The sequence below is a fragment of the Cyprinodon tularosa genome, unplaced genomic scaffold, assembly GCF_016077235.1.
Source record: "Cyprinodon tularosa strain WSP-4 unplaced genomic scaffold, ASM1607723v1 ctg617, whole genome shotgun sequence".
Taxonomy (NCBI): Eukaryota; Metazoa; Chordata; class Actinopteri; order Cyprinodontiformes; family Cyprinodontidae; genus Cyprinodon; species Cyprinodon tularosa.
The window spans coordinates 202,442-225,600 of NW_024039360.1; the positions used below are offsets into that span (position 1 = coordinate 202,442).

General features: G+C 35.3%; 1 protein-coding gene across 1 annotated transcript in view; it reads right to left on the minus strand.

Annotated features, from left to right (window-relative positions):
- The window catches only part of fstl4 (follistatin-like 4), a 249,648-nt gene that overhangs the window by 139,194 nt on the left and 87,295 nt on the right, over positions 1-23,159 (minus strand). The window contains exon 4 of the mRNA XM_038307643.1: positions 15,007-15,249. Within this exon, the coding sequence (XP_038163571.1) occupies positions 15,007-15,249 (243 nt within the window). The remainder of the gene's footprint in view (positions 1-15,006; positions 15,250-23,159) is intronic.

Genomic DNA, 23,159 nt, shown 5'->3' on the forward strand with positions numbered 1-23,159 from the left:
AAAGCACATCAAAGGCTAAACACCCAGGAAGCTAAATGTAGTGCCTTAAGAGAACAGCTCATCGCTGAGAAGTCAATGTGAGTCAGTGCCAGTGGTGTGAAAAGCATATCGAAATCTCTTAGGCAGGAATAAACATTCTTTTTAACAAGCCAGGAGACAAATTAATTCCTCTCAATGCATATGCAGTGCTATATCAAATTCATATTGTGTGTTTTTCTGTGGATTAATGGTCTTTGAAAATGGTTTGTGTCAGAGGTGAGGCAGAAGAAAGCAAACAGAAAACAACTGAAAACAAGTAAAGTGACTTATGCATAATTTACACTTTAAAACCAGGTAAGTCTGGTTTTAAATAACCAAAGTCCTTTGCAGCACTAACACATAGAATATTGTGATTACAATATACAATTGAGGTAAAATAACTGAGTAACTTGCCACAAAACATGAGTTAATTTATTCTGTTTTTAAAAGGTAAAGCCTATGAAACTATAGATCCAGAAAGCCCTGTATAAAAATCCATGGCTGATTAAAAGCATTGCCATTTTAGCACAGCGTCCTTAAGAATTTCCCAATGAAGTTCCACAACAACATGGGATGTCAGTGGTCAAAAGAAAGTTCCTCATTTCATTAGGGACCCTGATGTTTATGAGGTAGGGGACGAGAACCGGGCCAGGGGAACATCCATATCTGGGGCAGGGCATTCATTCTCAACAGCTAATGCATCCAAAGTAACGACTCTATGGGGATGAAATCTACCTAATGAGGAAGGACTCACGTGAATGCTTGGGGAAGAACATGAGGAGGAATCTTTTGGGGGAAAACAAAACAAAAGAATGAACTGGTTGGTTGGAATGCTCATTAATAAGCACACTGTAACAAAAAAAAGGCCTTTCAGTGGATGTCTACTGGGTGTTTGTGTGTCCAAGTGGACATCTCACACCTGGAAGTATACCCTGGCCTTGTAATAATGTAAGCACAACAGATCACAGGATGGCGGCCCTGGTTCTATAGGTATTTCTTGTAACCTGAAAAAATCTAATTATTTTGCTAAAAAACATTTCATTTTTAAGTTAACAAAATATGTTTCACTTCTTTTGATCTTATAGGATCTCAGAGAATATATTTTGTTTTGCATAAATTAAATAGAAATTAAGTTTAATGCCCCTGCGACCTATATTGTCACAGCATTTCAAATGTTAACATGGAGGAAATCTTTTTAGTGTCAAAGGATTTATGCATAAAACTGGACAAAACAAAGATTTCTGACAACAAAATCGTTTGACATTTTGTCTCCAAAACATCATAAGACACCTCTAAGCAGTGCAAACCACTCCAAAGCCCTGACACTATATAATGTACAACCCGTGTACACAGCTGAAGTTACAAAGCCTGCACCTATGTCAAAAGTTAATCCTTCATGTAAGTGCTGTGTGTTTGTGAGGCCGAGTTAATGGATGAAGTCACAAGAGGAGGCAGAAGGTTGGAGTGAAACAGGATGGGCGGAAGTGAAGCACCACTCCCAGAGACAGCTGAGAGGACAGTGAAGAGGGACAGCTGATGCAGTAACTACAGCTGCCACATGAAGATTAATCTGATAGGTGTAGGCAGTTGTTAAAATAAGAGGCAGCAAACAAAGGATACATTTATGATGGATAGCCAAAGGACTGGGGAGAAGACGATTAATCAAAGGTACTGTATAGTGCATGTTTTTTTGGACAGGCCATGAGAAATCAGAAAACCTCTTGCTAAATGTTTGTCTAGCACACAAACTTAAACATGAAATTTTCTAAACAGTTGTGTTATTAAGTTATTCTGTTAATGAGAATTATAAATAGAAAATTAATAAAATATTTATTTTGGACATGTGAACAAGTATAAAATAATAATAAAACCCCAAATGCTAATTCAGTTTAAAGGCTAAAGGAAAATTCAGTGATTATTAAATCTTAACCCTATTTGACTGATCAAGTCCACAATCACATATACCCACCTTCACCCATAGCCTATTCTGCTCTGACAAAGAGACATATGGCCACACACACACACATGCACACAACCAGATATTCAGCCCATCAGCCCATTTTGTAGCTTTATGTGCACTAGCTGTATTTTATGGACATACTTTATATTATATTTCTACTCGCATATGTTTTTTATTCAAATAGTTTTTTTAATAACTGGTCTCAAGTGTCTAAAGTATATTTCATTATAATGTGATGCCTATAATTTCGTTGGTATGTTACAATTATCCTGTCAACCCTTTACAAAATGTACATATAAAATTCAGTTATACAGACTGCACTGCAGCATATATCCCTCTTGCAATAGAGCTTTCCTGTAAGGTATTCCTACAACTACATTTATCATTATACAAAAAAAAAAAAAAACAGTCAATATACAATCAGATCTTTACAAAAGCTTTACTCTAGCTATTTTTTCACATCATGTTCACCACTTAAGCAACCAAGCAGTTCACATAACAGTGGAAAATGTCTGCTTAACAGTGCTCCTGTCAATAATGAAGTCATCTATATTGTTTTGCTCTGCCTTACAAATATGTTTAATATATAAAAAAATCAGTATATATATATATATATATATAGAGAGAGAGAGAGAGAGATATATAAACATATGTATAAAAATTAGCGTATATATATATATATATATATATATATGCTATATGTTTATATATATATATATATATATATATATATATATATATATATATATATATATATATATATATATACGCTAATTTTTCTTTTAAATTGTCAGCCATAAATTGTAAAACATATTTAGCCCTTCATATTAATAGGAAGATCATCTTGAAACTGATACTTTTAAGAAAAGGTCAGCTTATCAATACATTGATAACTTTCAATAATTAATATGGTGCTATTGTTCATTTCTCCATTAAATTTACTTGCACACAATGTGTATATTTTGTAATTATGTTGAACTGAACAACTTTTTATTGAAAAACGTTTCATGTAAGGAACAGCCCACTCTTTCAGAACCGAAGCCAGTATTGATAGAGCTAAATGCAGGGCAACCCTGAAAGAAAATGAGCTCTGTTACAAAGAGGAATAGACTAAATCTTTCTCTTCTCAGATATGCTAAAACCTGGAAGGTGGAACGGCAGCTAAAGGAGGGTCTGACTCAGATGAGTGAATACAGACACGGCAAACGTCAGATTTTATTTGTAAACATTTTTGTAACAATTTATCACTACTATATTATAATTACTTACTAGTGTTTTGTGTATAACATTTAAACAGAAATTCAATGAAGCTTCTGGTTTTGACAAAATGTAAATAGAAAAGTAAATGGACACTGCCATTTTATTTTTGCTTTTACATTTTAATGTCTACTCCAGCTGTAATTGTCATTGAAGTGAAATTTTGAAATTAGACCCTGAGTCTGTTCTTCACTCAAATGAAACCAGATTACTTAAAAATATGGTTGTAAACGCTTCCTCTAATGACAAAAGTCTGTACAGCTTGTAGATGAAGAGAAAAACAGTGCATTAGTTCTGTTTACAGGAGAAAGGTAAATTAAAACCCTTATGATGGATCGATAAATCCATGGCCTGCTTTAAATGTAGCATATCTCAACACAGCGCTTTGGGACAGTGCTCTAATTTTTCCCTTGAGCACAGTCACACCCCAGATCAGATTTGAAGGTCAGTAGGTCCCCAGCAGAATGTCACTCCTAAGATACTCAACACTGATGAAGTGCATATACCTGGATGCACTAAAGACCCCCTTGCCGAGTGCCCTAAACAACCTGACAGAAACAGGAGTCTGTTTGGACTGCCTTTGCTGGAAGCTTCCTATTCATCAGGATGATGAAAGCTATTAATCAACTGTGTTAGTTCTTATTCAGCCCCTTCAGAGAGAAGGGGTTGTAATCAAAGGCAGAAGGGGAAGAGAGGCGACTCATTGCCCAGAACTCGCCACACTAAAAGAGACCAAAAACATCTTTGATTGTGATGCAGATTTTTACAAATCAGTCCACTGATTGCTAAATGTAATGATATTTAAATATGATTTATTAAATTGTGTCCCTGTAGCAGATCCAGGCTAAAACTTTAAAAATGGTACAGTTACTCCTGAAGGCTTCCGCTTCTCTCTTGCTTTTATTATTTTAGTCCTAATTGTAAAGGTAAATTAGTAATGCACTAACAATAGAGAAGGATTGCATTTATCAAGTGGGAATGCTTATGCATTCCCACTTATTGTTTTTCACTTTTAATTTTTCTGACTCTAACTAGTCCCGCAGTTTTCAACTGATTTCAACAATTTTGGTATCAAAACGTTCAGCTTGTTCAGGAGAATTCTGCTATGTCTTTTGGTAAAGATATTTTTTGTAGTTTTCGCGATATTCAGCTTTTTCTGCGTTTTTTTTTGTCCCATTGAAATGCATGTAGAATTCTTAGATTTCAGCAAAATTCAGCTAAACCATCATCTTTGACCTTTAACTACTTCAGCATACTTTCAGCTAGAAACACCATTCAACTTTTAAAAGGTTTCCGTATCTTTCTGCTATTACTGTTTAACTCAGCTTTCTGCTAACTTTTACAGTTTTGCTTCAGTGAAGCTTCAAACTTTAAGAGAAAATTTTAAGATTTTCAGATTTATAATGGAAGTCTATGGACGGAATTCTTCAACTGCTAGGGTGCGTGCTCTAGCTTTTGAGCTGTTCTGGTTTTTCCGAACAAATTCTTCTCAGTCCCTCATTTTTAACTCAATTGAAATAAATTATACACCAAAACGTAGGGATTTTTGTCAGGATTCAGGAAATGTAACCCTCATTTGTGTGGCATTTACGGTTTTCCGACAGGTTTGCCCAGACCATGAAGAAGTCCACACTTCCCCAATAGAAATCCAATGAGAGATTTTCCAAAAATCACAGACAAAATCCAAAACGATACATATTTTCGTATCGCTCCCATTTATTAACTATTTGATGTACTAACATGAAACTTGGTATACAACATCTTCAGAACCTTCTAGCACTCACATTGAAGGAATTTCTTCAATATCATTTATGGTTTAGCTGTTGAGCTGACTTGTTCGGGCATAGGAAAACGCTGATTCTGAGAAAAATCCTAAAACTCAGAAAATGCAAATTTTTACATCATCACCGTGGCCAAATAGTTTTTAGTAGAAACATGAAAGTTGGCACAGTCGAAGCCGAAGGATGGCTGACGCCAACGGTGAAAGAATTTTTTGAATACCTTTTACGGTTTTGGCTCACCACTCGTTTGTTCAGAGGGAAATTTTTGCTTTTGACAGCTCAGCTCTACCATGGAACCCCATGTTATTTAATGAGACCAGCAGGATTTACAAACCTTTATATTTCTCCTTCCCATTAAGGCTGTGAATGAGCTACAGCCATGAAAGTTACCCCAATTGGAGACAAAGGATAGCTGTCGCTTAGACTGAAAGAATTTTTTAGATACGATTTACGGTTTGTCTTCAGCACTCGTTTGTTTGGAGCTGATATTCCCATTCAAAAAAGCCTGAGAGGAAAGGAACGAAAGTGAAGCGCGTTTCTCTCTTTCACTGACAGGCTCGTTAAGCGTTGTCAAGGTAACCGTGCTTCAAAGAGATTTTACCTCTGCCACTAAACAGCACATAATCTAATGGAGGGAGACAAAACTGATTTAACATTTGGAAATGGATACAATATGACTACTGGCCATGACCCTTCCCTTCACACGCAACCCTGATAGACTTTCAAAATAAGACTCCGGGGATCCTTCAAAATAAAAGCCCCTACATTAAACTCATATTTTTTTTTCCCAGCATAAGGCTCAACATTATGACCCAAACTCAACCACTTCTTAAAAATGAGACTCTAGGGGGGGTTTCAAAACACACCCCACAACAAATTTCAAAATAAAAGCCTCCCATTGCTACTTCATCTACTGCCCTAATAACAAGGGGAAAGAGTGATTTAACGATTGGAAAGTCATCAAGTATCACTGCTGGGTCTGACCCTTTTCTCAACACACAACCCTGCTAGACTTTCAAAATAAGACTCCAGTGACCCTACACAATAAAAGCCTCTATATTATACTTGCGTATTAATTGATGCAAATGACTCAGCACTATGACCCAAGCTCTACCAGCTTGTTTCTATTAGACTCTAGGGACCTTTTCAAAACATAACCCACAGCGAATTTCACAATAAAAGTCTCCCATTTACGCTCTAATACAGCATCTATTCACCCAATAACATGGAAAACCAGTGATTTCATATTTAGAAATGGATTCTATATCACTGCTGGGCATGACCCTTCCCTTGACACACATCCATGATAGACTTTCGAAATAACACTAAAGGGACTCTACAAAATAAAAGCCTCTTGCTTACACACAGTCATTCATTGTGCCATATGGCTCATAGCTATGACCCAAACTCAACCAATTTCTTCAAATTACACTACCAAGGCCTGCTGACCACACACCCCAGTGCATATTTCTTAATCAGGTTCTAAGATTTACACTGTAATAAAGCATCTGCTAACCTCGTAACATGCAGCCTAAGCCTTCCAATGGTGCTGTCATCAACACAGCGGTTCGTAACATGCAGGTTGGAATTTTTTTATAAATTCAGCTCCTTAAGTGGTATTAGCTCTCTTTCTATAAGCTTCTCTCTCTGTCCTTCCTCTGCTTCTCATGGTCAGTCTTGCTAATAGGTTTGTAGATTTTCAATCCTCAAATGATGACATTGTTTTCTTTATGCTGATCATCCGATACATTTTAAATCATTTCAAATTGTTTTGCCAAGTCTTGACATTTCCACATATGATTTCTAAATTTTTATACTTATTCAATACCATCTTCCTCATTTTACTTCCCATCCTTAAGCTACTCATTTTTTCTTCAACCAGATAAGATTCAAATTTTCTTTGTATTTTCTTTTCTGATTCAGCTAATTTAATACTTTTAAGCCGAAGTTGTGAACTTTGACTTCATTCTGCTCTCTTTCTGGACAGGAATTAAGCTTTTCTGTTTGCTGCTAATTCATAACACGCCTGACATGTTTCTGGAAAGTAGGTGGCCCCCCTTCAAAATTTCTTTAGAACTTTTTTCTAGAAACTTGGGAGACATTACATTTAGACCCTTCTAGTGCCCACATTAATGACATTTTATGATATCATGTATGGTTTGGCTGTGCAGCTTTTAAGATGAGTCTGTTTCTGCTATTTTACTGCTACATGATTCTACCCTACAAAATCTTCAGATGATTCAATTGTTTTCTGCAGTTTGAAGTTTCTGATGACTTCCTATCACATTTTTATATGTTCTGCAGTGAATTTCAGCTTTTTTCATTCAGCAAAAGCATTCCCACTTTGATGTTTCTCCGAAACAGCTTTTTCTAGTTATTATTATTTTTCTTTTTTTACTTTTTTTTTTTTTTTTTTTACAGTGTCCTGTCTGGCAATGTGGCGATTAGAATATTTGTCTTAATGCCAAAAAAGGGCCCAGCAGATTTTGCTTTCACAAATGGAGCAGTACGGCTATCGCCATAATGTTGCGCTTGATTTATGCATGTAAATAGCTTTATTATAATTATGCAGAGAGTAGTACAGGTTGTATGGGCACTGCAATGCAAATAGAACAGGAAAGAAAAATCAGGAAAAAGGAGAAAAGATGAAAGAAAAAAGAGATAAAAGGGAGAGAACAAAAAAACATCTTCAGTCTAAAAGGTTTATGTGGGAAAAAGCTATTCAATTAAATGAATTCTGTTGAAAAGGTATAACGGTGGTGTTAAAAAATGTGAGATTAAGTAATGAATTTATTAGGTTATTGCTTCAATATCTGATTTGCATCAATTCTACAGCAATTGCATTGCATATCAGGGCCTAAGACACTATAGTACCTTCTATAGAGGCTACATGGGGAGATCCTGACCAGATGCATCTCATATTCAGACCGGATTCAGCAGGATTAGAATTAAATTGTCTTGCTGAAAGGGGTGGTTAACATCCAATTGGTATGCATATAAATACTTGGTTGGATCATGTTATGCTGAATGAGACAAGTCGAAGTGTGTGCAAATGTCAAGGTGAGTCGTTTCTGCTAGTGGCTAGATACTAGCCAGAATTTTCCGACCGGCATGTTTACATGACACATTTTTGTCTGGTGCTGTATTCTGATTACTCTGTGTAAACAGTACAACCTGATAATTTTTTTTGTTTTTTGAGTCTGAATGCATTTCAGTCTGGTAATGAAATTTTGTACATGTAAACATAACTACTGACTTGAAGGTCTTACAGAAAGTAATGAGAAAAACAGAAAAAAAAATGTAGGGACACCACTTCCTGTGATTCAAGATGCTATAAAAAGACAATGCCTATCCAGGGCCCCGAATATCACCAATGAAACCTCACAACCACAACCCCCAAAACTTCTTGCTTAAGGGGTCTCTAAAGAGAGAAATATAGGGCTCCCCAACAGTTTATTTTACTACACTATAAGATTCCTGAACTCAAATTAACCTCAGGTCCCATCAGCCCCCCCTTCCTCCACTACTCACCCAAGACTGATTGCTGGTTTGCTCCGCTGCAATTACACCTCTCCATGTTCAATATACAGTAGACACACTTTCATTACTTCACTATGTCCAACAAAAAAGAAAAAAAATTTTCTTGTATTTTTTAATTTCTAAGTACAAATACAAATACAAATTATGATGCTGTTTCATTTCTTCAGATTAATTAGTACTTGTGATAGAAATTCCAACTGAGGTCACACAGATATTTATGAGGACATATGTCCTATACAGAGGGTATGCATCTCCTTAAACATTTAATGCTAGACCTCTATTCATTAATTAATAAGGCAAACTTACCGCTGTGTGAAGTTAGTTATGTTTTTGTGCATTTTTGAGGGGTCTTTGTGATGCCAGAAATCTTCAAATAGGTCAGAATAATACCAAATGGTGCTCGATAATATAATTCAACTAAAATGAAAAATGGCACAATAATCATTCTTTTTCATAACTGTACATTATTCATCTTTTTTAAATGACAAGCTTTTTTTAACTTAATTTATTATATTGGTTGGTATGGTAATTATGTTACAATTGTAATGAAAATAATAATTAATAGATAAATATCTGGGTAAAAGCCCAAGTATTTTTTTATTTATTTATTTACTTATTAACTGTAAAAAAAAAAAAAAAAAAAAGTTATTGGAAAAAATGCATATATCAGAAAACAAAGTGTTAACATAATAAAAAAATGTACTTTGTTGAAATCTATTCTTATTTTGCAGAATAGAAGATCATAGTTTAACAGTCTCACCTATTATAGCCATTAATGCAAGATACAATTGTTTTTTTCCCACACAGAGGGCAAAGTAATGTCTTTGTTAAGCTATTCATGGTGCCTTCTGTGGGGTCTTTGCTTTGCTGATAACTTTAAGCTTTCCGGAATAATCCAAAAAGTACTGCATCAAAGCAAAACTAACCAAAGTTGTAGAAAATACTAATCCTATTATCCTATTTTACCTCCTTTTAACTACTCTGTTTTATGTAATAATTGCATCAGAATTTGTACTGAAAGTCCCAGTAAATCACTAAGCAGAAAATATGAACACAAAGCCAGTGACAGAACAGAAAAAAAAAGAGAGCCATCAAGCCAGAGGTTTTAAGTCATCTTCTCAACTCATCTCTGTTACAAATCCTCTGCAAAACGCTTTTGAGGACAAAAATCCTACAAAGTCAGACATTTTGCTTCAAAGAGAATTTGTGGTTACCCACAAATAGAGAGCTTATTTTCTTCAGCCCAGAAGCTTCTGTGGTTTGAGGTGTAAAATCGTGTCATATTGCTCCCATTGCCAAAGGATAAAACTTATATTTATTATATTACACTTCAAACTGAAGATGCCTTGCTTCTCTCATTGAAGAAAACATTGTTTTCTTTGAATCTCATTAGACAACTCCTGATGTTACATGATATATTTATCAAACTAAAATGGAAAATATATGAAAGAACATATTACTGAAAAAAGAAACATCAACATAATCTGCTCAATATAAATTAAAAAACACGGAAGATTAAGCATAACAAAAATGGTCTATTCCAATTAATTTCAAGTATTTACAAAACCTAACTTAAATTTCAATTAAAATTGAACAGCTTTTGCTTTATCTTTATCACCTTTGCATATCAAGAGAATAGTTTTTTTTTTGTCCACTCACCTAAAAAATGAAGTACAAACAAATTTGATGGAAAGCATCCATGAACACCAGTTTTCAAGCCTTGCCACAGACTATAAAAATATTTTGGACTAGACTTAAGTATTATAACAATTGAATATGCAAATATATGAGCATGTCTAAAATCTGGCATATAAAATAATTTATTTTATCTTCACTCCAATAATCTTGCCATCAGCTGCGAATACAGTAACTTCCATTAAAACTAGTTAGAAATAAGTATCCTAGAGCATGATGCTTAAAGAAAACACAGCCACCATAAAGACACTGGAACAGTTTATCAGTTGGTGAGGGCAGTGAAACATGAATCTCTTTTTGTTAAAGGCACACTGTGGACTTTGTGACCCAAAGATTTGACACATATGAGTTATTTTAATTGATTCCTCAGGCCAATATACACCACTTGACACTATCAATGTTACGAGTGGGGCTCCCTTCTAGAAATAACGAATATGTAAGTTGGGAGAAGACACACACCAAAAGAAAAAAAAAGAGAGAGAAAAGACACACTATCGCTGACCAGGTCATATGACAAGTAAAAATGTATCGCTTTACGGCAACAAGCTCTTATATTGTCATGGAGCTAAGGCTTTTTCTCCACAATTTTTTTGCCTGCTCGATTACTGGTCATGGCTGTAAAAAAAAAAAAAAGGCAGACATGTGCTGCTGAACCATGTTAACGGCTTTTCTCTACTGTCCTTCTCCATCATCTAGTAAAGCCCTTTCCTGGTTTGGAACTTTGGAAAAATCATGAGATAAATTACAAGTTATCTCATTTGAACTTTAATCGTATCTTTATCTTATCTGGACTAAGGTAAATCACTTTTTAAATTAATGAAGACTTTAAGAAATTTAGCACTTGAGTAAATATGAATAAAATATACATAAGCCAGCTTAAAATATTAATGGGGAGACTGAGTGTAGGGTCACATCAAATGGTGTATTTTCTCTATCCCTGGTGCTTTTTTGTGAGCTTTACTCCTTGTTTGCTCTAGTTTAGCCACCTGATTTAGTCCTAGTTTTAGTCCATGTTTTGCTGAATAATTATTGCTCACTCCAGTTTAATAATCCCCCGTTGGAATTTAGAACTAGAATCAAACCAACACAAAAAAAGAACCATTGCATTTTATTTTTCAAAAGATCAGCCACCAAAGAAAAGACCTACCAAATTCAGAGAGGTCATGGTTTTGGTTGTGTTTAAGTTTTCTCTTTGAGTTTTTATTGGATTTATTTCCAACTTGTGTTATTCTAGTAATTTGTTGATTGTATTTGAGTTCTTAGGTATTTCTTTGCCCTCTGTTGCCCTCTTGTGTTAGTCTCCTTTCCCTAGCTACTTTCTAGACTCCTCTGTTCACACATGCTCTCAATCTGCTGGTTAGCCTGGTCTTTGTTTCTCTCTCGCATATATGCACCTCCCGCTCAGTCACTGTGGCTGATTTGTCATAATATCTTTGCCCTCTTGTTGTGAGTATTCCTGGTTCTCGGTTTTTGTGGATTTTGTGGATTTATGTTTTTTGGATTTTTGCTTCTGTTACCCTTTCTTGTTATTAAATCTTCAAGAAACCACTTCAACTTCAGTGTCTGCATTTGGGTCCTGTCAAACCTCCACCCCACCGTGACACAGAGAAGTGCTTTCTTGTGTCATGGTAAGTTTTTAGAGAATCTACAGCCTCCTAGATGGTCTGAATTGTTTTGCCGTTTCCCAATTGTAAAAAAAAAAAAAAACTAATAACATAATAAGTTAAGCTTTTTAATCATTAGCCTATTACCAAATATTCATATAGAGTGTAGTTTGCACGGGATTTGATTTCACTGTTCCTGTATTAGAGTCAGTAATCCAGTAATAACTTATAAGTTCCCCATTTTTTGGTTTACTTAAAGCTACAGTGTGTAATTTTTAGCGACATCTAACGTCCAGACTGCAGACCGCAGCAACATGATCATCTCCCTCCCACCGCTTCTCCCCCCCAACAGTACGGCGAGCGTTATGGGACAAAATGTCTTCCGCGACGTCCGCATCACCTACCTTCTCAAGCGATGAGGTTTGTTTACATAGATAATTTTACAGATAGTATTCTCAGGCATAATACTGCCATCTATTGTTCAGTTATTGTTCAGTACCGTCTCAGTTCATCTCTCTCAACTTGCCGTAGTTACTTTCGAGCGTAATGGGCGATCTCGCAATCACTAGTTTGTTGGCTTTGCGCTGCCGTAGCACAAAGATGTCTGCCTCCATGGCTGCGAGACCCGCTCCTAGGTAATTATAAATAACGAATTCTAAGGCAACGCAATATTAAGGTTAAGAAGCTGAGCTCGTAGATGATGATAAATAACATAGTTATGTATAATATATTACATTTTTGACTGTATATCCCTGTAATTATTACACACTGTAGCTTTAAACAGTGTAGAACAATTAATAAACATAGTTGCGGAATTCTAAGTTTACAGTATATTTAAGATGCAAGTATTTTAGTAGGGCCCATTGTTCTTTACTCTCTGAAAAATGACTCCACATGTTGGAATAAATTTATTCTCTACTAATCACCAGAATATAGTGAAAATATGTCCACGTAACTACAGATCACTTATTGTTATTCAGTAACATTTACAGTGCAATAAAAATTCCACATTTTACCACTTAATTTCAGTTAAATCTCCTAAAAACCTACAACCTATAGCTGCACCTACCCTTGAAGCCTTTCAATTGACCTTTAACGAGGGTTGGGTCTCCAAATTTTTTTTTTTTCACTTTCGTGAAAATTTGGCAGCCCTGCATGATCTTCAAGCTGTGTTTGTAATTGATCTCATACTTTAAAAGGTAGCCAGAAGCTCCATGTGACTGAAAAGTGCTCCATGCTCCAATATACTATCAAAACGGACTTTATTTTATTCTTGTACCTTAACCCACCATGACCTGAATGCTGTACGTACTCTAATGTTCTATAATAAACCTATTTATGTTCTGTATAAACCCTATAAAAAATATCTGGATTTATATAGAGATTAATTTAGGGACAGGTGAATATATCATCTACTATATTTACTATCTGATTTGTAATATTTGCAATTGATTACAAAAATGTATCCTATATTCTAGTGTTCAGCTTTCATTTGGCTTTACTGTCTGATTTGTCATGGCTAGAAAAATACGTAGGAAATTATTCCAAGATTTAATTTATGCTTCAAATGAATCAGAAAGTAACTTTGTCAGTGATACAAGAAGCAAAACCCCTCCCCCCAGAGAAAGCACCAGAGAAATTAGTAACTTTTATCAAAGGGAATTTGTATGTGTTGGCAGTGTAGGGTGAATCACAAAATGCCAAAATGATGAAACGAAAGACTGCATGACTACTTACCACATTTAACACTGTGACTCTGGTCATGGCCCTGAGCTCATTGAAATAGGCTTTCACAGCTGAACTTTTAGGCTTATCACATTTGAAAGTAAATCTACCCTCCAAAAACCATTTTTTGTGTGTAGCTTTAAGGGCTTATGGCTTCTAGTTTTTAGACTTCCGGAGTATTTTTTTTTTCTAAAGTTCAATTTAAATTTGTATGAGATAAACTGTAGCAACAAAGTAACTTTGAAAGTAAAATGTCAAGGCAAAAGACTCCATATGTGTTGTTCTGTAGCTGAAAATGAATGAGCTAAACGAGTTAGCATTGAAAAGCAGTACATGATATATATATTTTTTGCCATGCATTCCTACAGCAATAGATTCATATGAATCAACTTTTTTTATTTCCTGAGCTGTTTACACCAACATAAACTCTGAAAATAAAAACCACTTTAGCGCCCCACATGAGCCATGCCTACCAATTATGTCTTTGTCTGTCAATAGCAATAATTACTTGCAATTTTCACATATAAACAACCACCCTCACACACATAAATACGATACCCATGACATCTGACTTATTCCCAACATTTTCCATTTCCTGCTGGTTTGCATTCAGGCATCAAGTTTAGGCTTAATGTGCCGACTGAACATCCAAAATGTGGATTAGATATGCATGAGGATATCTGCCAGGAAAGCTTCCCTTCCTAATGTGACATGACAAAAAGTGCTGCCAGCTTTGTATGTATGCATCACTGTTGGTTATTTTTGTTTGTTTGTTTATGTTTTTTTGTTTTTTAAGTTGACCTGACATGGGACCAGACTCTTCAAAACAACTAATGCTTCAACATCTACTCTTCAGGAGATTTCTTTTTGACTATATTACATTAAAATACAACAATGCAACATGATGAAATATATAATTGTTGCTTTTTTCTGATTAAATTGTTAATATAACTGGGAAATTAGTATTGTTAATGCAGAAGAATGCATTTAAATGTAATATCTTAATAAAAGCCTAAACCATTGCTGTGCAACATAAAAAATTAGTCCTTGTTTTTACAGGGCTCAATCAAATACTCACATTTAAGACTAAGGATAAAAAAAAAAAATGCACATAATACAAATCAGAGTCTGGCACATAAGGGAGAAAAAAAAAAGAAAAAAAAAAAAAGATTTGAAACGTCAATATAAATCAGTGGGTATGAATAAAATAACATCCCAGTTGTCTTCAGAGTTTAAAAGTAAACATTTTAATTTCCTTAAACATGTTCATGTTTATAACATAGAAATATATATCTTTTAATAAGTTATTGTTTCTAATAAAGATGAATAATTATCCTAGACAGTTTCCTCTGTTTATTCTCATCCACCATCCATCGAATATTTTTTTTTTCTCTTGGTACTGCAGCAGTGTAACAATTTGACTGACCTTTGAAGAAGCAGTCTTTGCTGTGCACCACGTAGATCCGTCTCCTCTCCAGACAGGCTGTGCGATAAACCTCGCAGTGGTTCTCATAAAACCTGCCGTCAGAGCCACACACAGGCACAAAGGAGGGCCGACATTTTTCCTGGCAAATGCACTCTGCGCGCCCAGTTTCTGCCATCAGCACACACTGTCGGCCTCGACCGCAGTAGGTCCGATGACAGGGATCCTCATCTGCATCAGAATGAGCTGGTAGAAAAAGACAATACAGGACTTATTTAAAAAAATATATATTATAACTTTCACCAAATTACAATTTTCTACAAATGTATGTATAAACAGAGTATATTTTTGAATTTCTGAAAACTTATAATACATATACTTTTGAAAGTTCATAATAGTTCAAATTCTTTCAACAACAGCTATGGCAAGGGATGCAGAGCAGCTTTGTAACTTTTTTTGCTTTAATCCTGTTTAGAGTAGTGAACGAATAAATATTTACCCTTGATCATTTTCTTTTATATTAACAAGAATTAAATAAAATTTTTGAAAAATCAGCTTTATTTTGTCATTGTTATATGATATTTTAGTACAGAAGGGGGAATTTATACCTTGAGCAGCAAAACCAGATGAACCATATATATTCAAGTACGCAGATATCACAGTTTTGCTTCAGTGATTCCAAATGCAACCGAAAAATAGTCTTTGGGCCTCTTCAAAAATTCAAAAGAAGGGGTACAAATTTTGCACGTGAAATACTTTTTTCAAAACTTGCAATAAGTTGGCATATGCCAGGTGAACTACAACAATTGATAAGACGTGCAAACCAGTTTGCCTTTTCAAACGAGATAGAATGTTCTACTGCTGGTTTGAGAATGGCTATACATGAGGGATGAGGTTCAAAGCTATGTAGTCGGAGGTACTATCTATATAAAAAAAATTAAATAATAAAAAAAAACTACTAAATAATATTTATAGAGCACTTTACTTAAGCAGCTTTTCTCTAAGTGGTAGGGAAGAAAGTAAACAAATAAACAAACCTAATTAAAGTTGATACAAAAAATAAATAAACATGATAAAACATGAGAAAGTTGTCCCAGTCTGTTGGTTGCCCGCTCCCCACAGATTATATCTTAATTTTGAAACAATGTATACATGGTGTATAAGCCTATTTTTTTTTACATCCTTCTCAATACAAAAAAGAAAAGTTTTTAGCAAAACAGAAAGAAAAATCTATGTATAATTGGCGAGGAGCTTTTAGCATGTTTCCACTGATATCGATTTAAGAAAATGTATCTCTTCCGATGAGCCTCAAATCTCTTGCTGAGACATAATTACAGTGACACTACTGTAATCTTTAGCTCTCTAGTAAAAGCTTTCAATCCAATCCAAACAGTTGACATGGCTTTCATGTATGATGAAAACATAGTTTCAAGCCTAAATGTGCTAGGAAATGTGAATTATTTTGTTGCTACTTGCTAATACTTGGTGGAGTGAGTTACTGCATCCAACCAGTATGGCAACAAAGAAATCCCACCTCTTAACCTAAAGGATCCCTGATTGCATATAACATAATATCACTTGATTAAGCAACCTTCCACACTTCAAAATAAGTAATAAAAGAGTGCATATTGTGTGTGCTGATATCATATCCAGTCAATGTCCGGATTGGACACATTTAAGGCTGCAATGTCAGTATTTTATCCAAAAAAAAAAAAAGGCCCTGTAGGCACGCCCCAGCAAAACTACTCTTTAAATCCATGATGGACACACTGTAAAGCACCTTTTTGCAAATTCTAATATCATAAAATTATGTTATTTGTTGTTTTAATAATTCTTAATAAATATTAAACTACTTTCTAAGTTTTTACAAAATATTAAACTACTTTCTAAGTTTTTACAAAATACTCAAGCTTAAAAATACTAGATTCAAGTGGAATGAAAATAAGTTGAATTGTACTATATCAAAACAAAAGACTCAAGCAAGGAAATTAAAGAAATTTTATCTACTCAACACTTGTGTATTTTACTCCTGCATATCCTTTTAAAATTTCAGGCACTTCTCTCTGTCATTCTTTTGTCTTTGATGTTAACAAGCTTAGCCTTTTTAAAAACCAGGTCAAACATAAAGGAGATAGATGAAACCGCTGGCTGCAGCAATCTGAACAAACAAAATGCAATACATAAAATGTATTAGTGTCAAAGAGAAAGGACGTGAAAAAAAAACTGCTTTTGATATTGTAACAAATGCAACTGCAGTATAGGATTGAAAAAAAAGCTAATGTGTGCAACTGAATCTCATATTGCTGCTAGCAGCATTTCATTGTGGTTGAGAGACACTGAAAATGATGTTTAACTGCTTCGTAGGAATAAACATACCCCCCGGAGGGGCTTTGGGGGCATTGTGATCATCCTGTTTTAAGAATGGGTCGGTTAAGAAGCTGAGAAAGAGTGAGCTCTATTATCCCTTTGTGAAATAAAGCTAAAAAGCATATTGGCTTAGCATGGAAAAAGCTCAGGCTGTGCTCCTATAATCAAACTGCTGAAAACAGAAATTGAATTTGCCTCAAGTATAATCATATCTCTACTCTGAGCATATTAAATAACTGAGATAATGTGCCGTCTTTGGAGGACAAAAGTATAGTAATTGCATGAAGGCATTTTCAGAGTTGGTGCACAGAGGTCAATGGCAGTACGCATATTTTACAAACCTGCTGTACCTGTCCCTTAATCTTTAAGGTAACTGGAAGCGGTGAAGTATTCAGTACATGGAAAAATATGAATTCCTATAAAACTGCATTTTTTCACATTATATGAACAACATAAAGTAGAGAATAACTTTGCATGAATATATATATTTTTTTTCAATTTTATGAAATAACTAATCCCGAAAGGTTTAGCCTTTTGCCCAAACAACACTCTAGATAAGGCAAAAGATAATCCGGGAATTCAGCAAGAGGCTCATGGTGGATCTGGAGAGGCTGTAGCCTTCACAAGACATCTAATGGTAACACACTACACAGCTACACTAGGCCTAATTATATAATAATAAAAGTAAAATGATTGAGCCAAAAAGCAAAACACAATAATAATAATAATAATAGTGTATGTCAGTTAGAAAGATACAGACATAAACCTTTTTTTCTCAATAGCAGCAAACATTCCAAGTAATGCAATGGTGCAGATAACAAAGTCTTAATTATGCTTTATTAGAATCTCACTCAACAAGTGAGAAGTACAATGGTATGGGTTAGATCCAGTCTGTTACAATGGCCTTATTAAACTCTGGAACCTCAAACTAAAAGAGTATCTGTGGTAAAGCTTTAAGAAGTCTCCCTACACTCTCCTATTTGCAAGCAGCTGAAATATTCTGCAAAACAAATAGGGAATATTTCTCATTCCTGCATTTGCAAAGCTGCTAGAAACAGAATTAAACCTGCAGCCAAAGTTAGTTATTATACTGACTCATGTAGTCTTAATATATATATATATATGTTTTTCTGTATTTTTTCTTTAAAAGTAACTATGACTATAAACTTCGGGTTCCCCTTTACTAGTCACTGCTAAACATTAAGATTAAACAAAAATTGTTACGTAATTGTCCAGATAAACTGATAAATGAAGAAAACCTGTATTAATATTCTAATTATGTTATTACAAGCGATGATATTTTTCATTATGCAAGCCAAACACTCATATTATACTGTGAATAACTTTTTGGCCAATTAAAAGTAAAATCAACAGCTTCAGCACAACAAATCCTAACAAATTTCCATCTTGACTTAACCTGACAGACCCGACCACTTCTTTATCATAATTAGCTAGAAAAAATCAATGGAAGCTGTGGTTTGGGTGTTTACCAGGTTATCCTGATGGGAACACAAGTGAGGTAAGGCGGATGCTTTGCCTTAGACTGGCTCAATTCTTTCTTATCCAGTTGGCTAATTGTTCTACGTGTCTCGGCGAGGCATCTGTGGGAAATGCAAAACAACCCAGCTCCCTCGCCACCTCGCTGTTCATGTCAAGGTCAGGGATGATTACAAGATCGTTTGTATTCTCCAAGTATGAGAGATTAAATGCTTAGCAACACCCATACATTGACAGTAACCCGCCAGTGCTCGCTTCCTCTTCCTTGTCTCGCTTTTTCCCTCTCAGCATCTTCCTTATTCCCGTTGACCTTTTCCATTTTGTTCAGAAGAGAGAACATGGACAGCAGCCACTCAAAAACAACAGTAGTAAAACTGCGTAAAAGCTTCATTTACAAAAGCAAAGCTTTTTGACATTTTGCTAAGTCTTTATGGCTGAATTTATGTGCTCCCTAACTCCTTTGTCTCACATTCTCTTCACAAAATGCTGTTTGCAGTTGTGACTTGCTTAAGAGGCTGTAAGGGGCGTCTGATAATCCTCCCTGTCTAAGCTGTTGGAACAATGCTTTCAATGGATAAGGCATTCAGTATTGCCAGGACAATGCCAGGATGACCAGTTTCAATCCATGTCTCCTGTTACTCTATTACATTCATTTTCATTCTCCCTCTAGTGTCTTTTGTCTTCTGTAGGTCACTCAGCATCTCTATTTTCAGAAATTTTGTTTTTTAGGCCAGCTAAATACGCATATTTAAAACGATAACAAAATCTCAGTCCTTAACCATGGAATTACAGCTATGGTTAATATTTTTCAAATAATCATCAGACAAACATTTCTAACAGAATTGGTATGCATAGTTTTAAATCTGTTTTTGATTCTTTAATCAACTTGTAGTCTAAATTATCTATTTAAAGATCAAATGCAAATGTTTAGTATAACATTCCTCAGCAGGTTTAACTTTGACGAAACACAATTAAACACAACAACCAAAAACAATTCATTTTGTTTTTAATAGTGCCCTGCAAAAGTGTTTTTTTTTTTAAAGTTTCTGATCCCTTTAACTCAGCGGGACAGAGGAATGTCATTCACCAGTTATACAATCTCACTAATTATAGACTGAAATCACATTTACCTGACTGATGTCTGACTCTGCCTGGAGCGTTATCTCTCCAAGCTAAGAAAATCCAGTAGGTTCTATCAAAAATCTTTTAGTGTTTCACTATGTGAAATTTACAATGTTTTTCTGTTTCTTCCAGGTGAACTTGCTGGATCCAACAAAATCAATGATATGTTTATTTAACAATCTTTGCAGGGAACATGTGAAAGGCATATGACTCCTCTATATGTGTTTCTCTGTCTGAGCAGAGCTCAGGATGCCTGCAGATCCTACAGATGACTCTATTTGCCCTGCAGCAGCAGTAAATAATTAAATATAGAGACACACTGTCAAACTCCGTCTTTCCAGTGCTGCACAGTTGGACAAAGCGTTCCTGACATGCACACTGCGCTTGAATATCAATGGACACCTGCATCCCTTGGTGTTGGTGAGATATGCTGTGGTCTACAGTACAGATAAGGACAAAGTTATTTTTGCTGCATTGTACCAAATAATTATATTTTTCTCTGTAAACAGGGGGGAGAAGCTGGAATATAAATGGCCTGAAGTTTCCATAGAATTTCTTCACTTCGCTTTTAATGACTTATTTAACTTATTGTGAAGTGATTAGGCAATCTAAAACTGCAATAATTAATGGTGCATTTGTTTCAATTTATGCAGGTTCCAAATCCTACTTACAGGTGCAAATATATTTATTATTGTCCATTAATATTAAGTTTAATATTTCTTAGCTGTCTCCACCTTGACAACATACTCAAACAGTAAGCTTTCTGGCATAATTGTACCTTTGTATCCACTTGTTACTGTAGAACTGGTGAATGTTATTTGGCTAGTTTCCTGGTTATGGTTTTCATGTGATGATTCTGACCCATCTGACTGATCTGCTCTCCCTGTGAGCAATCAACTCCAGCTGCTACACTGCAATCAGCAGCATGTCTCTCAGCTGTGCTCAGGCAGTTATAAGTCAGCCTGTGGCAGACAGACGGGGCCAGATAATTGCAGGCCAACAAGCAAGCAGTATCCAGCACCTCACTTTACTTGACCATGTACTCGATCATGCCTTTGCTTCACGGATTTTCCCTCTTTCCTAGTCCTCGTCAGATTTCTCTGCCTTCGTTACAACCCTGTTTTTGCCCCTTGACTTCTGCCTCCTGTCAAGCCCCCTGAACATTAAGCCTGAGTCTGGCTTCCAAGACCTCTGTGCTCCAAGTCACCCAGCTGTTGGCTAGCCAACATCAGTTAAAGGAGCAGTCCGCTCTGTAAAGCTGCCGGTCCCCGCTGAAGGGAGGACTGAAACGTTATCCCTGGTCCACAGCAGATGCGCTCCCGAGTTCAGAATAAACTGTTTAAATTCTGCTTCTGTGTTTCTGGCTGAAAATGTGGGTCTTCTGTTTAAAATGTTACATTTCAGGTATGGTCCAAATGCAGTATTTTCAAAAAGTCTGAGGTTGGGGCTTTGGTAAAGCTATGAGCCTCATGTTAAGTTCTTCATTAAATTGATAGCAATATTAGATATGTGTTTGCTAGAACACTGTAATGTTTCCAGATTTAAACCATCCAAGGTGAATATTACTGGTAATAAATATTTTTGGGAATAACAAAATGTTGTAACTAAAAAAAATATATATATATATATATATATATATATATCTGCTGTTAACATTTTAGGGTCATTGCTTTTTAACCCTGGAAGGAAGGTTCAAATTTCTTTTTAAGTAAATCTGCAAAACAGCTGACTGGGAACCAAAAATAATACACTTTATTGATTCCTAAAACATGGCTGCATAAAATAGTAAATTAATAGTAAAAAAGGTTAGTTCATAAATATTTTGTACTTACAAAAATCTGAATAAAAATAAAATAAAAAAGATCCTAAAACAACGGACAAAAAATAATAGAAAACGAAATGCTATAGAATTTTATCATCATCTAACTGTAACATGTTTTAATCAATTATTACAAAAGAGTGACATTTTGAAGGTTTATTTACTTGTAAAAGCAAAAACTATATTGCTTTAAGATAAAGCTTTCAATCTGACCATTAATCTTTAAAATATGCATTTTGGATATCATACCAAGCTATAAACAAGATCTGCTAACAGAAAGAATACAGAAAACATTCTTGGCCTTTTAATTGTACTCGTCATGTTCCACATTAGGATGCACAAACCTCTCTCTTGATGTTTGTCTTGCCATCCCGGGGTTATTGATTGTGGAAGATGTAAATTAAGGAGGTAATCAAATGTAAAGACCAGCTGGCCTCAGCTGCTGTTTATAAGGTCTTTGCACCTCATGGGACACATGTACTGCAGTTACTTCTTTGCTAATAAAAGTGAAGATGTAATTAATTAGGCTTGCATGCAAATAGCAGACTTGCACTTACTTTAAAGTAAAAACATCAGTGAGAGCCTTTTGGTCTGAACAGTTATGATGATACAGACACATAGGGAAAGGTCACATTTTCCTCTTTGTAGCAATCATAGTTAGGCTATGCCTCAAGATGAAATGGCAGAGCTCATCTGGATGGTTCGACTGACAGGTCTGTCTTAATCTTGTGTCTCACCTGCCTCCATGAGAGGAACCTTTGAGAACCAGACAGCTGTTACTTGTGCTAGCTTTACCCAGTATGCCCAAGCAGTCACCTGCATAACAGATTGTTTTGTGTTGCTTTCTTTGGTAGGGCAAGAATCCCAGTCTGCTGCCTCCCCTCATTCTGGCTTCTTTTTATTTTTCTCTTTCTTCTTTTGATACCCTGATTTATGCTTTTTGGTCAGCATGTCTATCCCCCAGGTCATTCAATCTGGGCTGACTTTATACTTGTCAGCGGTTGCTGTTAGGCAAACTGAACCATTTTGCAACCCTAAAGAGGGGGACCCCAGAATGTCCTACATGTTGGTTGGTATTAACTATAATAACTAAGGTTATTATTTTTTTTTCACATAATAAAATCAGATTATTACACCAATTAGATGGAGGGCTTATTTCACTGTAAATGACATTATAAAATTAAGGATTATTTATGGGACACTAAGGTACACTGCCCCCCCAAACACCGCAATCAGTATAGCCTCAAGGTAACTTTGCTCTACCAACATAATAATAATAATAATACTAATGGAACTTTATTGATTTCATATTGGAGAGATTTACCTCTGCATTTAACCCATCCCCTTGGGG